The 15106-nt window shown below is 40.6% G+C and overlaps 1 protein-coding gene across 1 annotated transcript; it reads left to right on the top strand.

Moving 5' to 3' along the window:
• Positions 1-572: 572 nt before the first annotated feature.
• LOC137676361 (granulocyte-macrophage colony-stimulating factor receptor subunit alpha-like) lies at positions 573-14478 on the top strand. The gene is given in 12 exon segments (XM_068423132.1): positions 573-660; positions 832-968; positions 1985-2081; positions 2084-2104; positions 3743-3872; positions 3995-4170; positions 5965-6104; positions 8963-9001; positions 9949-10078; positions 10732-10822; positions 11453-11534; positions 14410-14478. Coding segments are annotated over 12 exon segments (1200 nt in total).
• The last annotated feature ends 628 nt before the right edge of the window (positions 14479-15106 follow it).

The following is a 15106-nucleotide window of genomic DNA, read 5'->3' as shown; positions in this document are numbered from 1 at the left end:
TGGCTTTAACAGAGCACTCACAGAGAAGTGAGTTGTCCACTCCCTGACACAAAAAAAAAGCAAAACCATCCACTCCCAAAAGGTACCTTCAACAAATGGTTGAAAGCCAGCCTAAATGCTCACTTTGCAGCAGAAGATGAAGCACTGCATAGAAGAATCTGCAGTGATGTTCATAGGATCAGAAAGCAAGAAAATCTGACTTTCTGATGGTATGGTTATGATAGATATGCGGGACAACAATAATCCTAAGTCATGGTCTCTGCACCGAATACAGTGAGTGTATGTATCATAATAAGAGTCCATGGACGCTCTATCTCAAATCGCTGTGTTGTAATAGACAATAGCGAGCCTATTCAGTTCTTCCAAAGAAGAGGTACCTGCCCGATGTCCTGAAGCACACACTCTGCTTGGCTTTTCTAAAGAATATTTTCTAGGGGTGAATTAGACAGCATCTTTGACTCTTCCCATGAAAAAAAAAAGGAAGCTTTGCAGAAACCAAAGTACCCTTTGGCATCACTTTTCTTTTTTTTTTTTTCCTGAAGGCTTCATTGTCTATTTCCAGAGAAGAAAAGATGTTTGATACTCTTGGACTCGTTTGCATGATTTGGTGGTGTATGATGCTATTTCATCCCTTGCATGCTGACATCCATTGTATGGGGTGTAAGTATGTTTTTGCAGATATAATCTGAGAAACAGGGTTTAATTCTTAATTTTTCAGAGATATTTCAAATTAATCTGACAATTGTCATCTTAAGCTTGACAGATACTATCCTCTGCATTCAACAAAAACAATAGCATATCCTTACTGAAATTATTCTGTAACACTTTCAGCAGAGGCACAAGAATCAACTATTACAAATGTGAAAATGAATTGGAGAAAAATGGAACTGTCCTGGGAGAGCAGCAAGAATTTCTCTACATATAAATGTACCATCATGGACAGGGACATGGAAGCTGTACCGAAAGAGGTAAACTTGCTATTCATTGAGATAAACAATTGCACCTTTTTCTTTACCTTTTGTTGATTTTACTTATTTTGAAAAAATGAATCAGTTGAAGGTAAAATCTGATCAGTGATTGCAGTCTATAGCTTGATCTGTCAGGGGCTGTGGAAAGTTGTCACCAATGCAAGGGTGCATTTGTTGCAGGAGGAGCATCCCATGCATACCACAGAATAGAACTTACGGCACCAAAGTGGAAAGGAGGCAACAGCCTGAACTGTACCTACATGGAATCATGAATAGGGATGTAGCTGCTGAAAAAAAGGAGCTGTGAGACTAAGTGAGACTCCTAGAGAATTTAGAGAGACAGAGCAAGAGACCCTTCAAGTAAAAAGTTAATTCCCCAAACACTGCCACGGATTTTTATTATCACAAGTTTTTCACTTTTTTCCCAGTAAATTGCATCATGCCTGTAGCACAAGTCATGTTATAAGCCCACATTATCCAACAAGAAAAGTAGGAAGCTTGACAGAAAGACAGATAGAGATGGCTTATTTAGCCTAGAAAAGCAGATGCCTTAATTAGAAATACATATTACAAAAATACATAACATCTTTATCGAAGATAAATATAATGCCATAGACGTGTTTCTTAACCCCTGGGGAGGTCAGACAAGGACTTCTATTTTGCTTAATCCTTTGATTAAATTCAGTTGTGGTTCCCCCATTTATTAATGATCATCTGTTATGCCACTGGGGTACTATTAGCCTTCTCCAATAGTTGCACATCAGTATAGCATCCAACTCCTGACCTGCAAAGTTTTTGTGTAGTTATGCTTTTGTGTGGTTATCACTTGGCTCCATCCTACTTCACCCTCAAGTGGTAAAGGAGAGAGTTAGCTCTTGAGCCTAAAACACATACATATACATGCAAGATTTTGGCCATACGAATTGTGTTTCTTCAGTTGCACTTCCATAGCCAGCATCACCTAACACCAGCACAGGAAAAACAGAGAAATAAAACATCAACATGTTATTTTTCAGGTAAATAGTCCACTATGCAGGTTTCCAGTGGAACAATACATACCTCTGCACAAAGGGGTAGACTTTATCATCGAAGTTCCAAACTCAAACATCTCAAAAACTGCACCTTTATCCCTGAAGGTAATGTCTATGGTCTGGGTAAGGTTTTCTTCATTTGCAATCTTTTAAAGATAAACATTGCCTTAGAAAGCAATTCCTTACACAGTAGGTAACTGCTTTATTTTACGTTAAAATTTATTTTTTGCAGATCAGCTAAAATTATTTGCTCTGTAATGAATGGTTCCACAATTCTGCAAGAGATGCATTACTACAAATGCATCAGTAATTGCATTATTCTCTTTCATACTGGGGCTCCAAAATGCCACTGAATTACAGTGGTTTAAGGGTGGATTCAAATAACTGTGCTGGCTGTTAGAAATTAAGATGTTAGTGCCCATTTCTTTATGAAATGCTTTTCTGCTGGGCTGTTGGTAAGTTTGTCAGGAGCCAGATCAGCTAAAGGCACAGTCTGGGGATCAGTGAAACCCATAAAATGGGAGGAGGAGAGGAAAGGAAATGCCGGTGATAAGCATCTAGGGGCAAACCGAATGTAGCAATCTCCTAATCTGGCCCTGCCATGCACGTGCACACACACACACACACGCATGCGTGCGTTCCCTCAGCTGCTGTGCACCCATTGAGCTGAGGCAACTGTTTACAAAGATATTCTGAGCCTGCCCAGCGTGGGACTTAATCGAAGTGGGATTTAGACAAATCATAAATTCATAACTCCAACCCTGAAGTTTTTACAGCCTGTTTCCCTCTTCCTTCTCAACTCAGAGTTCACTAAAATTGCCCAGTCACCAGTGCTCCTGCAGCTGTGCGTAACTGGGGTGTTTCAGACCTGACAGAGGTGATGAGACTAGCAGCTTGCTCATATCTGAGCAGAGAAAGTGCCCCCTACTCATCTCTTCCTGGGGACTTGACAGAGGAAACACTCTTACAGTGACCCTCAAAATGCAAGCCAGGACACACTGCCTCTTCAAACAGCTTGCTTTCGGTGTTCCTCCCCAGCTGGCCCTTGCCTCCAAGCATGCAGGTTCCCCAGGGGATTCCCCCCACCCTGCTTCCACAAGGGCTCCCTCAACACTGGGTGCTGGAGGGAGCTGGAGGCAGCAGCAGAGGAGCCCCACCCTTTTGCTGAAGTTGGGGCATGCCATAGAAAGAAGCAGAAAATTGGCTGAAGCATAAGTGAGGAGGAGGCTGAGCATGCCTGCACAGCCCAGCCACGAGGGAGCTTCCAAAGAAACGAGGTTCCCACTTCAATGTGCTCCAGAACAGGAAGAGATCAAGTCACTGTCACCCATGTCAGGGTGCAAAGATCGAACTAGGAGGCTATTTGATCAGAGGGCAGAAAAAAGTCCAACCTTACTTTTATAAGTCCCAGCTTTTTAAATGCTGTGTGTAAACACTTCAGGAGTGTATTCCTGGGCATTAACTGCAAAAGGAGAAATACTTCTCTCTGTAGCACTAAGGATGGTGTCAAAAGGCAATGTGCCTTCCTTTACCTGTGTGAATGCTCTACTTGCTCCCAGATTTCACAGTTCAGAGACAGTCAAAATAGGGTGAGAGTCCATCTTTCCCTCAGTTGTCATGCCTAACCCAAGCAATAACCAGCTGGAGTTGCAGGTGTCTAACATACCTAAGTGTGTGCCAAGATCCTCCAGCTTAAAGCAGTCACACGAGTTTTCCTCATCACGGATATTCCTGTGTTTGCAGGCAAGAATGGGTCGGCCATTGACAATTTCTCCTGTGTGATTTATAACGTTTCCCTCATGAACTGCACTTGGCAGGCAGGCAGGGATGCTCCAGGAGATACCCAGTATTTTCTCTACTGGCAGAACTCGAGGTAAGTAGGTCTGCTTGAGTCTAGGGAAGTCTGAATTCTCATTTGACACATCACACTGCCCGCATTTAACTAAAGTACCTTGCTATATACAGAGGTGATGAGGAGAACGTTGCTATATACAGAGATGATGAGGAGACGGAATGTGAGCTTTACATTAAAGATGAAAATGGCAGAAACACAGGATGCAGATTCCAAAATGTGAAGATAAAGACTGGAAAAGCTTACTTCCTGGTGAACGGGTCTAGCAAAGACTCCCTGATCCAGTTCTATGATGAGTACATTCAACTGTATAGAATTGGTAAGTAAGTGAAAATTTTTATTTTATTACTGTTTTATAAAATAAGGAAGCGGGAATTTTTCTCTGAAGAAAAAAGAGGAATAAAACAAAGTCCGTAGCCATCACAGGATCCTGCACTGCAGGACAGACTTTGCTCCTGATATCTGACAGAATATAGTTCCAAAAATTAACTAAAACAAGCGAAGGCAGAAGCAGCCTGAAATAACGGCTTGGAGAAGTGGTGCAAACATATCCATGGAATCCAAGTAATGAAAAGAAATGGTTAGACTTTCAAGGCCACTTTTCTGATAGGGTCATTTGTCCATCCCATAATTCCACACCTCTCTGAAAGCCACAAAAGCTACATGTGCTAAAACCAGAGGGAGGGTTCGACTTGCGAATTAAGACTGCAGTATTTAAATGTGTGGGTACCTATGTGTGAGCTAGGTATTCAAGCTCCAATATAGATCAGGGACAGGATTCCATTGCGTAAAAACATGCCTCTAGTGCCATCTGAAACACCCTCAGACACTTGAGGCATCTACAAGGCTTGCAGATGTGGCCCAGGACCTGTGAGAGACCAGGGTCCTCCTGGGTGTCCTATGTGGTCTGAAATGCACAGCGTGAGACTGACTCCTGCCTGCAGCTGATGCAGCCTGTACAGCCCAGAGCTATTCAGCCAAGTATGCCTGCTCCATGGCATGCCAAATGGCTTTGCAGACATCCTGGGCACTACTGATGAGGTCTCTGCTGACTATAGTGGTTAGACACTTAGGTCACACCTAGTCAAGTATATTGTAGGCACTCAAATTCAGATAACTTGATCTTCTACCTGAATTCGTCCACATGCACAAAAACTCCCATCTTTTTTTCCGATGGAGACTTGCATTGTCAATGTGAAATTTAGACAGAAGAAAATGGCAGTCTGCTGACTGTACTACTGAATTACACAAAATCATAGAATCATAGAATGGTTTCTGTTGGAAGGGTCCCTAAAGATCATCTAGTTCCATCCCCCTGCCACAGGCAGAGACACCTTCCACTAGACCAGGTTGCTCAAAGCCCCATCCAGCCTGGCCTTAAACACTGTCAGGCAGGGGGCAGACACAATTTCTCTGGATAACCTGTAGCAGTGTCTCACTATCCTCACAGTAAAGAATGTCTTCCTAATATCTAATCTAAATCTACCCTCTTTCAGTTTAAAACCATTCCCCCTCGTCCTGTCACTACTTGCCCTTGTAAAAAGTCCCTCTCCCGTTTTCCTGTAGGCCCCCTTCAGGTACTGGAAGGCTGCTGTAAGAGGTCCCCAGAGCCTTCTCTTCTCCAGGCTGAACAGCCCCAACTCTCTCAGCCTCTCTTCATAGGAGAGGTGCTCCAGCCCTCTGATCATCTTTGTGGCGCTCCTCTGGACTCGCTCCAACAGGTCCATGTCCTTCTTATGTTGGGGGCCCCAGAGCTGGACACAGTACTCCAGGTGGGGTCTCACGAGAGCGGAGTAGAGGGTCAGAATCACCTCCCTCGACCTGCTGGCCACGCTTCTTTTGATGCAGCCCAGGATACGGTTGGCCTTCTGGGCTGCAAAAAATCCTTCATACTTTTTTTACACAAACTTCAGTTACTTGAGATGTCCAACTGAAGTGATATATTCCCAAGTTTTGCTACTGTATATTACTCCTGTTTACCAGATAACATTTGTTAACATCAGTAGCACAAAGTTGTACATCAGTTGCCTCAACTTCACATGTATTTTGATATGAACATGAGTTGTAGCAGATTACTGACCATGCCTACATTAATTATTTAATTTCTTTCCAGAAATACTCACTCCTCCATTAAATGTCACTGTCAATTGTACTAGAGATTCAGCGGGTTGCATAATTACATGGCAACCACCCCTTACAAATCATGTGGAAAACGTAAAGTGTTTTCAGTATGAAATTAACATACGAAATAAGGTAAAAACAATTTCTTGGTTTGTATTTGGCACTATACACGCAGATCTATAACATGCAAACTTCTGTTTCCTTTATTTATTAGCTTCTCTGTCATAGGCTGCGGTGTCCTCCTGATCCAGCTCTGTTGGTCTTGCCTCCCACTGCTCATGACCTTATTTCAAACTAATGAGAGGTGCAAAGCAAAAAAGCAGAGAAGAGGGAAATGTTACGAGGGGTCTCTGTCCAAAGGCTGGAAGAGCATCTGAGATGCTTCCTTGCATGAGCATGTCTCACAGGAGATGACCGCATGATGGCAGCCTGTGATCTGCAATGAGGGCGCTGCCTTGGTGGCAGCCTCCAGATCAGGCCAGGGCCCTTCATGCTCGCCCTGCTTCCCTGGGCACCTTGGCTTCAGCAACCCTGACGGCATTTTGCAGGTGCTGGAAAGCTCACAGCTGTCCCTCAATTTCAACACATGAGACTGTTTTGCTCCCCTCGTCCCAGCCTCCACACCTCTCCTCCACCACCTTTCCCACAGTCTGCCACCCTTTGTCAGCCTTCCTTCAGACGCTGTCCTTCTTCCCCTGGAGCCTGGTTGGTCCAAGCCAGCCCCCCCTGTCTACGCAACAGCCACCAAAGCCCCCGTTTTGAAAAGAGTGCTGAAACAGAAGCCACTCTTCTGAAAAATTAGATACCAGCAACTCAGAGGAAAGTTCACACAGGCCTAGGGTAGATGTCCACAATGGATATGTTTGCTTTTCAGTGAGTTACCCTCTACTCTCTCTGCAGCCAAATGTGGTGTTACCCATCTCCTTCAAAGGTAGATGACAGACTAATTGTGTCCCTAAAGTGTTTCTTTCTTTCCATTGGCTATAAGAGAGGAACTTGAAAGGGCTATCATCTCAGATGTAAACATGTGTGTACCAAAAGTGAGCTGGGATTTCTCCTACGCCATAGGCAGAGCACTGCCAACTTACCATAGTGACCACAGGAAAAGTGCAGTACAACACAGAGAGCGTACTTTACCATAGCTGAGGTATGCCTGGTTTCCACCAAGTACGACGGAGCAGAGAGGCTGAGGTGTCAAATCCTCCTCTATAAATCTCAGGGCCTAAAGGACCTGATCTTAACACCCTTAAGGACAAAGGGCAAGAAAATTCTTTGAGCCCAGGAGTTTGACAAGTAGGCAAGAAATAGCACTCTTCCTCCCCATCCCTGGGATACTTGTTTTACCATTACGTGATTTCCACATGTGGATGACATCTGCGCCATGATGAATTAGTGCTCCCTACCTACCACATTTCCCAGCCGCAGCTCAGAAGCTTACCATAGTGGCAATTCCTCATGCATTTGTAACACAAGACCATTACAGGAAAGATCAGCTAAGGGTTAAACATAAATGTACAATGCAATAAAGCAACACACCATTAAAACTCATTAATTCGTTCAAAACAAGGCCTGCAGCTTGCATGCTGTTTGGATTGTCTGGATTTTGTATCTTGCATGCATTAATAGTATCTATCTTGGTAGCTATTTCAAGGAGCAATTGCAGTACACGTAGCTTTCAGGCTGGCTGGTATAAATTGACAGTAAGATCTTGTGTGAAATACTTAGAATAAAGATATAGTTTACAACATATGACTAAAACAATACTATCAAAATGTTTCTTTTAAAGAAATACACGTTACCCCTTCTTTCCTGTGTCACAGTCAGAATGGGTTGGGTGCAGTAGATTCCTACATTTCGGTGTGAAATTCATCTCACGGACTGAGACACCTTAATGCAGGTGTCTGGAAAGAAGCATGGATGTCCCACAACAGTCAATGCACATCTAGGGCTTCGTGCAGCTGAGCAGTAGGTGCCTCATTCCCCTTAAGATGCTATAGGTACTGGAGGTACCAGAGGTACCTACATGGAGATGGCAGAGCTCCGGGAGGGGCCATCAGAGGTAAGGCAGCTAAAACAGCACTGCACACCTAAAGTTTAAGTAACTCATTTGCACCCTCCCCGTTCACAGCACAGGTTGATGACTTCCATCACGTCCTAAGTTGAAAGGGCTCAGCTGAAATTGAGTAATGGGGAAATATTAGTCTACTTTGTAATGCAACATACACGGTGGGTGTATTTTCTGAAATGAGACATTCCTTCCAATAACATCTTTCTGACTTTTCCGTAATGCCAGCTGTCCTTCCGACATTACATGCGATGATAGATGTTTCCAGAACCTCAGCTTTTCAATGTTTTCTGGGATCCTTGCTAAAATCACTGCTGTTGATTTTGTTCACTCATTTTTGAACCGATCCTTTTTTCAAAATTTTCAGGTTCTTTGATCCAGGTCAATGTTTGATTCCTGTCAATTAAATTTTGATTGTATGGGATGTGTAAGTAGCTCCTCACAGTACTTTGGGGAAAGCCCCTGAGTATGGATCACTCAGATGTCTAACAGAGACTTTGACTGGAAGGAGGGTAAATTTGCTCTTCACATAAATTTTCTGCTGCATTTTATCAAACTATTGTGAAATTACAGCTTCCAGATCTGCTGTGTTTGGAGGCTGATTTGACTGCTTGCATAATTTGGATATACTTCTGCTGGATGAGAAAGCACAGTGTAAATATGCCCTTAGAGGCAAATACAGCTTCTCACAACAACTGATAAATAATTCATGTTTCCTTCCTTTTCTAAAATGAAATGGAGGAAGCCAAAACTCTGAATAAAGTGCTATATTCTGGGACATTGCTGGAGCAGAATATCCAATTGATTTTTCAGTTTAAAATTACTTATGATCTTTATAAGCAAGAAAATGAAAACAAAAGAAGAAGAAATATTTGATTATTTGACAAGAAAATAATACAAATGAAGATTTGTCTTTGGTTTGCAGGATGAGCCCAAAGAAGAGAAAAAGGATCCTCCTGTAAGAGTAAGTACTCTTGTCATATATAAATTTGTGCTTTTGCTCACTTAAGCATATAAATACCATTATATAAGATATAGTTACTTCTAGAACTATAGTTTTTGTATCAATATAGCAATGAGAATTCAGCAAAATATGTTCCTATGGTTTCTTTCCGTGTAAACTTAATATATCTCTTTTGGATGAGGTAGCTTACACTAGGCAGAATTTTTCATGCATTTCACAAAACTTCGTACTTTCCATTTATCGCACAAATAGATTTTGCTTAAGACAGATCTGACATTTTGCTTAATAAAAATTGGAAACTTTCTCTTCCTCATATCTGTTGGTGGAAAAATACCACCGTAGTACAGGACAGATAGACAGAAGGAACACCAAGATCTTCAAAACCTGTGGAAGTTAATACATACTGTCAGTCTTCCACTAACAAATGAGTGGTCCTCTCAGCCCTGGAAGCATCTTAGGCTTGGCAGATTCCAGACTTTGTATAAAGTATCATGAGGTCAGATGATATATATCTATTATTCAATTGTCTCAAAAACATTAAGTCTATTTAGCAAAGTCAGACACCATCCAGGGAATACTTGCATGATTAATCCCCATAATGGCTGCAAGGTGAATTTGCAGGGTACTTCTCTAGTTTCAGCTTTCTGTTCTTCTGGTTCTTTTAGGATGCATAAACAAGGACAGGGAAAAAAGTGCCCTTAAAGCATAGTAAAATAAATTAAAGACCCAATAAACTTCAAACTCCAACTTTAAACTTCAAAAAAGAGAAGATTCAGCGGCAGGATGAACTAATTTATCATGGTTTTAAATTTGGGGAGAAGAAAATTTAACTAGTACATACCTACCAATTAGTTTTTATATAGAAACTGCATCAGGAAATTAAAACCCAAATTTTATTAATATATGCCTATGGGGTGAAATGCACAGTCTGCTTGCTTTGATTTTAGGTAAGGAACAACAGATATGAATTCCAAAATTACAATGAAAAAAAAAATTACATTCTGAAAATCAGAGCACATGGAAAAAACTGTCTTGTCAGCTCAAACTGGGGAGAATGGAGTGAACCCATCGAATTTGGTAAGACTGTGAAATATTATTTTAATACAGAATTTTTTTTCAATATTACTATGTTTGCCTCCCTTTCTCCCTCACACTCACAGATATGAACAAAATCTTAATTCTTACCATATGACACGGAAGGAACCAGGTGGAAATTATTAATGTGGAGCAGAAGCTCCAGTATTATGGCAACAGAGGCTGCTACCAGCCTTTGATTAGTTGGAATTGTGGAGGCAGCAGTTACTTAGATGCCAGGGCTACAGGAACAGGCTGAGGCAGACCCAGTCTTGTCTTCGGATCGAAGTGATGAGGTTGCCTTTCAGTCCTTTAAGTTTTTGCCACGAATATCATCCCCTTCCTTCCACATCTTCCTTTTCACCCTTTCCTCACCACTCTTTTTACAGTTCCACCACTTTTGCTCTGTTATTCGTTGTGTGACTCTGTTTCTTCTCCTTTTCTGGATTTTTTTTTTTAATTCTCCACATTTTAAATGTTTGAAATGGTTTAAAATGCATCAAGTATACCTGAACTTTTTGGCAACGTTCTGTAAGAAGTCAAGTTGAAGTCCTTCAGATTATTCAAAAATTTAGGTGAAATTTGCATTCATTACTGACAGTCACAAAGGTAGCTTTTTGGTATGCTAAGATATTTCTCTCTCTTGGATGTTTCAGGTCGAGGGCAAGATTACTTTTTTGTGATTTTATTTCTGATAGCACTTGGAACAATCTTAGAGACACTTCTCCAATATTGTCTGTTCAAAAGGTAAATCAACCTTATTGATGTAGAAACTACTGATACAGTATTATTTCTATGAAACACATTCCTCCTGTCTCCTACCCTCCTAACCTACAAACTTAAAAAATTTGATTATCAATGTCATAAAGTATTATTACCAGTATTGCTGTGGATGCCACTTTGACATGCAAAATCACTTCAGGTGAAAAACGGGCAAAGGATGTTAAAGTTCGTAAGGAATTGGTTCCACTAGACCCTGCAAAAACATTTCTGTTCTTACTTTCAAGTATTTAACATCCACATTGCTTTGAAGCCATTGGCTTCATACAGTACCAGACAAGAGGGAATCAGGACAAATGAATGTACCATTATTTTGATAAAACTTCTCACTTAGTAGTGGAAGAAAGTTGTGTCGTGATTTATTGGAAGTCATTGTTTAATAAAGTATTTACTGTGAGTCTTGTCACCCAAGTGATAAGCGTAATAATAGTTACCCACCAGTCTACACTCAAAATATTTTCCTTCTCAGTGATTTGTAGAGCAATAGCTATTCAACCTTGAAAGTAAAAAATGTCGTTAAGGTACAACACACAATGTTTGCTCAAGTTGTATTACCGGTATTTTTAATTACTTCACAATCCCATTTTGTACCCACAGGTATTGCAAATTCAAAAGCATATTTTCTCCCATTCCACAACCAAGAGACAAATTTAATGCATCAACTGATGAAGACTTCCAGGTATGCTTTCTTTCCAATTCAGTCAAATTTGTTAACTATAAACCACGATAGGCCAAAGACTAGAAGAACTGACATATAAAGATGAGAGTTAAATTTGGTCCATTAAAAACTAACTTGCTCCCGTGCAAAGTATGCTGTTTTGAAACTAGAAATGCTCTGTGCCAGTGCTGAGACTAGTGATTATTCTGTACATATTTGCAGCCGTATTTTAAGACCAGTTATCACTTTTACTGAACCAGTAATTTCTGCAGGTACCACTTTTGCTAGGTTGCTGTTCATACTTTGAAAATAACCTAAGTGAGGAAGAATTTGCCATTAGCATTTTCAAATACCAATGATCATAATACAATGTGAATATATCTTTTTTAAGCCTGACCTATACCCATGCAAAAATACTGTTGCATTGAATCATGAAGAGGGCTGGAAAGACTCATCAGCTTAGCTAGCCTTCCTCTTTGCTTCAGCATAGGATTAGTTATGACAGTTTCAATGTTCTGTGCAAATTGTGTTTGACCGATATTCTGTAGCATCCCCATGCAGACCATTCTAATGTTTAATTATCCTTACTTTTAGAAAGCTTTTTTAATATCCTGTTTTACTGCACTGAAAATCTATTACTTCTTGTCCTTATTCCTTTGCTGTTTACAGTATCTTACACACTCACATACTGTCAACAGCACCTAAATCCTCCAGTCTTTCTTCACGTGTCATGACAACTATGCCTCAAACCATTCATGTTTCTCTTCTAATTTGTGTATTTGAACAGGGGTTGGCACAGTGTCTGCATAGTGAGGGAATGCTTTGTATCAGCTGGCTAAAGCAAAGATGTACTTTAAGTCAATAAATCAGGCTAGTTGTTTATTGCCTACAATGTTTCAATGGGCGACACCACCCCTTTCAAAGAGGCTTTCAGAAGTCCCCACAGAAATTTTCAATCAATACTTTACAAAGAATCCTCAAAGCTATTGCTACTAAAACTTTCCAGTTTTGGTAACTATAAACCAGCACATTGTCCTAAATTATTTGGCTTCGGTCCTATTATCTTTGGCTTTAATAGAAGGCAGGTAGCAATGTAACTTGGATGAGTTTCATCATACATCTTAAGTCATAAATACCTGATATCTCACTTCGCATCAGGCTACCAGAGCTAAGGCTACAAAGCAGCGGCCCATAGTCCATCAAATTATTAAATAGTAATTGCTAGTAAAGTAGCAAGCAGTCCTTCAAAAATTGCAGACCCTCTGGATTGCTTGCTTTTGCAAATCTTGAGAGGCCTCCAAATTCCTGTGCATATACTACCAGAACTACTCAAATCACTCCGCTACAACCCAGAAGCCTTTGTGGATGTGGTTCTGTAAATGATGGCACAGGCACTTCCACGCAGGCAGCAACTTACCAGTAGTAATTGTCAAAGTTGAAGTGAAGCCCTCAACTCAGGTTGCCTCATACCTGCCAACAGGCACTGTGAAGATAAGTCGTTAAGTCTTTGATGTGTCCAAACAGTTTCTAGACTCTTCTTTGCCTATTTTAATCTAGTCTTAAAGCCTAGTTTTATTTTACCTCTTCTCTCCACACTCAGGTGTCTTTAACACTGATTGAATGCTGTAATTCTTCAAGGTGGACAATAAAGCACATATAGGTTATCTCAGGAGAGCTCTCCTTTTCCACTGATACCAGGGCTCTCTCTTCATGCTATTTAGTGCCAATTGATTTATGAGCTATTTTGAAACCTGTAATGCCCTTTGCTAATCACACCTTCTTAAAGCTTGCATTTCCTCATTTTGTCTCACTTACTCAATGACCTTCAACATTTTCTCATTATTTGTCCTGTTTCACAACACAACTTTTCCTTAGATCACTGAAAAACCTCATGATTTACAACCCTAACTTTTCAGCACTGAGTTTGCACTTGCATCCTTAACACTAATGTTAAAAACCTGCTACTTTTCCTGTTTGCTGTGGGTAAGATCATACCAACCAGTCCACTCAGTGCATCAGACTCCTTGCATTCCTCTAATTCATTTCTTTTTACCCATCTTCCTTCACTTTTTGGTCATTCCCACCCCAAACACTATCCTCACCCTCATTCAGAATTACACTTTTAATACTTTGTTTTCCTATTTCCCTGAATTAAATACATTCCAAGAACTTGCAGGACACACACTGTGCGCAGGTGCATTGCTTTCCTCAGTGCATGGCCAAGTAGCCTAGAACACCATGACCATGAAGCCCTGTCATGCTTACCAAACCCACTGATCTCCTAGACAAAATTCCCCAAGACATCCCGGTTTGGTGCTCTGTAACATACCTTCAATATGACAGCAAGCTTGGGTTTTTTTTTCTTTTTTTTCTTTTTTTTTTTTCTTTTTCCAGTACTATCCCTCCTACTTTTTTAAAAAATTAAATTTATCTCCCCTCAGTATTTTAAGCCCCAAGCCCTCTATCAGTACTATGATCTTACCCAGCAGCATTCACTCTCAGAACTCCAGGTTAACCGACGTAAAACCATACAATAGCAACCAAAATGTTTTCTCTAGAACTCTAGTTAACACCCACATATAGAAAACTCAGGCAATACTCACTGAATAAATTTCTTCTGTCATCTTTGTTAAGGTTGTCCAGCATTTAAATCAACTTCTATTAAATTTCCTTCAGCTGAGAAATAGCTAGCACCTATCATACATGTTAAAAGCCAAGCAATCCTTAACTGTCCTTAAAACTGTTTTCTCCTGCTTTGCAAGCATTTCTTATGTACTAAAATAGCAAGACAAGGTGCCTTCGGTACTGGTGTATCTAATGTTTAGAAATGTCCTCTCTGATAATCAGCTGTGACTCTAGAGCTTATTGCATGTTACAGAATTTTCTTTCTCTTTAGACAGAATATGTAAATCTACCAAAAAAAAGTTGCACCGAGGAAATAACTGTGGTCGAAGAGATGACCTAACTTTCAAAAATAAAACACACTTGGATTGCCCAACATGAAAGAAAAGCATGGATCCCCCTGACAACTAAGGAGTACTTCAAAGTACAGGCTAGAAATGAGTATCATCACCTATAAAACTTATTTGTCCCCTAAAAATTCATCTAAAATGGAGCAGGGAAAAAAAAGTGGAGAAAAGCAGTAAAATTTGTTCTTTTCTCTTAGTTCAAAACCACAATGCCTGGCAGCTAAGCTTTTCTGCAATGCATACTGTAAAGACTTCCTCAAACCTTGCTGAGATTTTCTTCACAATCTGAGACAAGGCCTCTCATCCACAACACAGAAGAAACATGTTATCCCGTCTTCATCGCTATGATGCTTCTTTCCTCTGAATACAAGTTCCTGTTGGATGACAGGACTGCTCAAGAATGCCACAGTAGTTAGCTTTCCCAGCTTATCATTTTTATATACCCACGGTATTTTCTGAAGGGGAAACCTGCTATTCAAAATGTGTTTAAAATTGCCCTTCAACCTTGCAACCAGCAATACCAATCATCTGTCTCAGTATATTCCATACCTTCGTGAAAAACAGAAAATGGGAAATAAAATGACACCTGCCAAAAGTAACTATTAATGCTGGGCTGCCACTCAA

The sequence above is a fragment of the Nyctibius grandis genome, chromosome 2 (genome assembly GCF_013368605.1).
Source record: "Nyctibius grandis isolate bNycGra1 chromosome 2, bNycGra1.pri, whole genome shotgun sequence".
NCBI lineage: Eukaryota > Metazoa > Chordata > Aves > Nyctibiiformes > Nyctibiidae > Nyctibius > Nyctibius grandis.
This window is presented reverse-complemented; position numbering and strand designations above follow the sequence as displayed.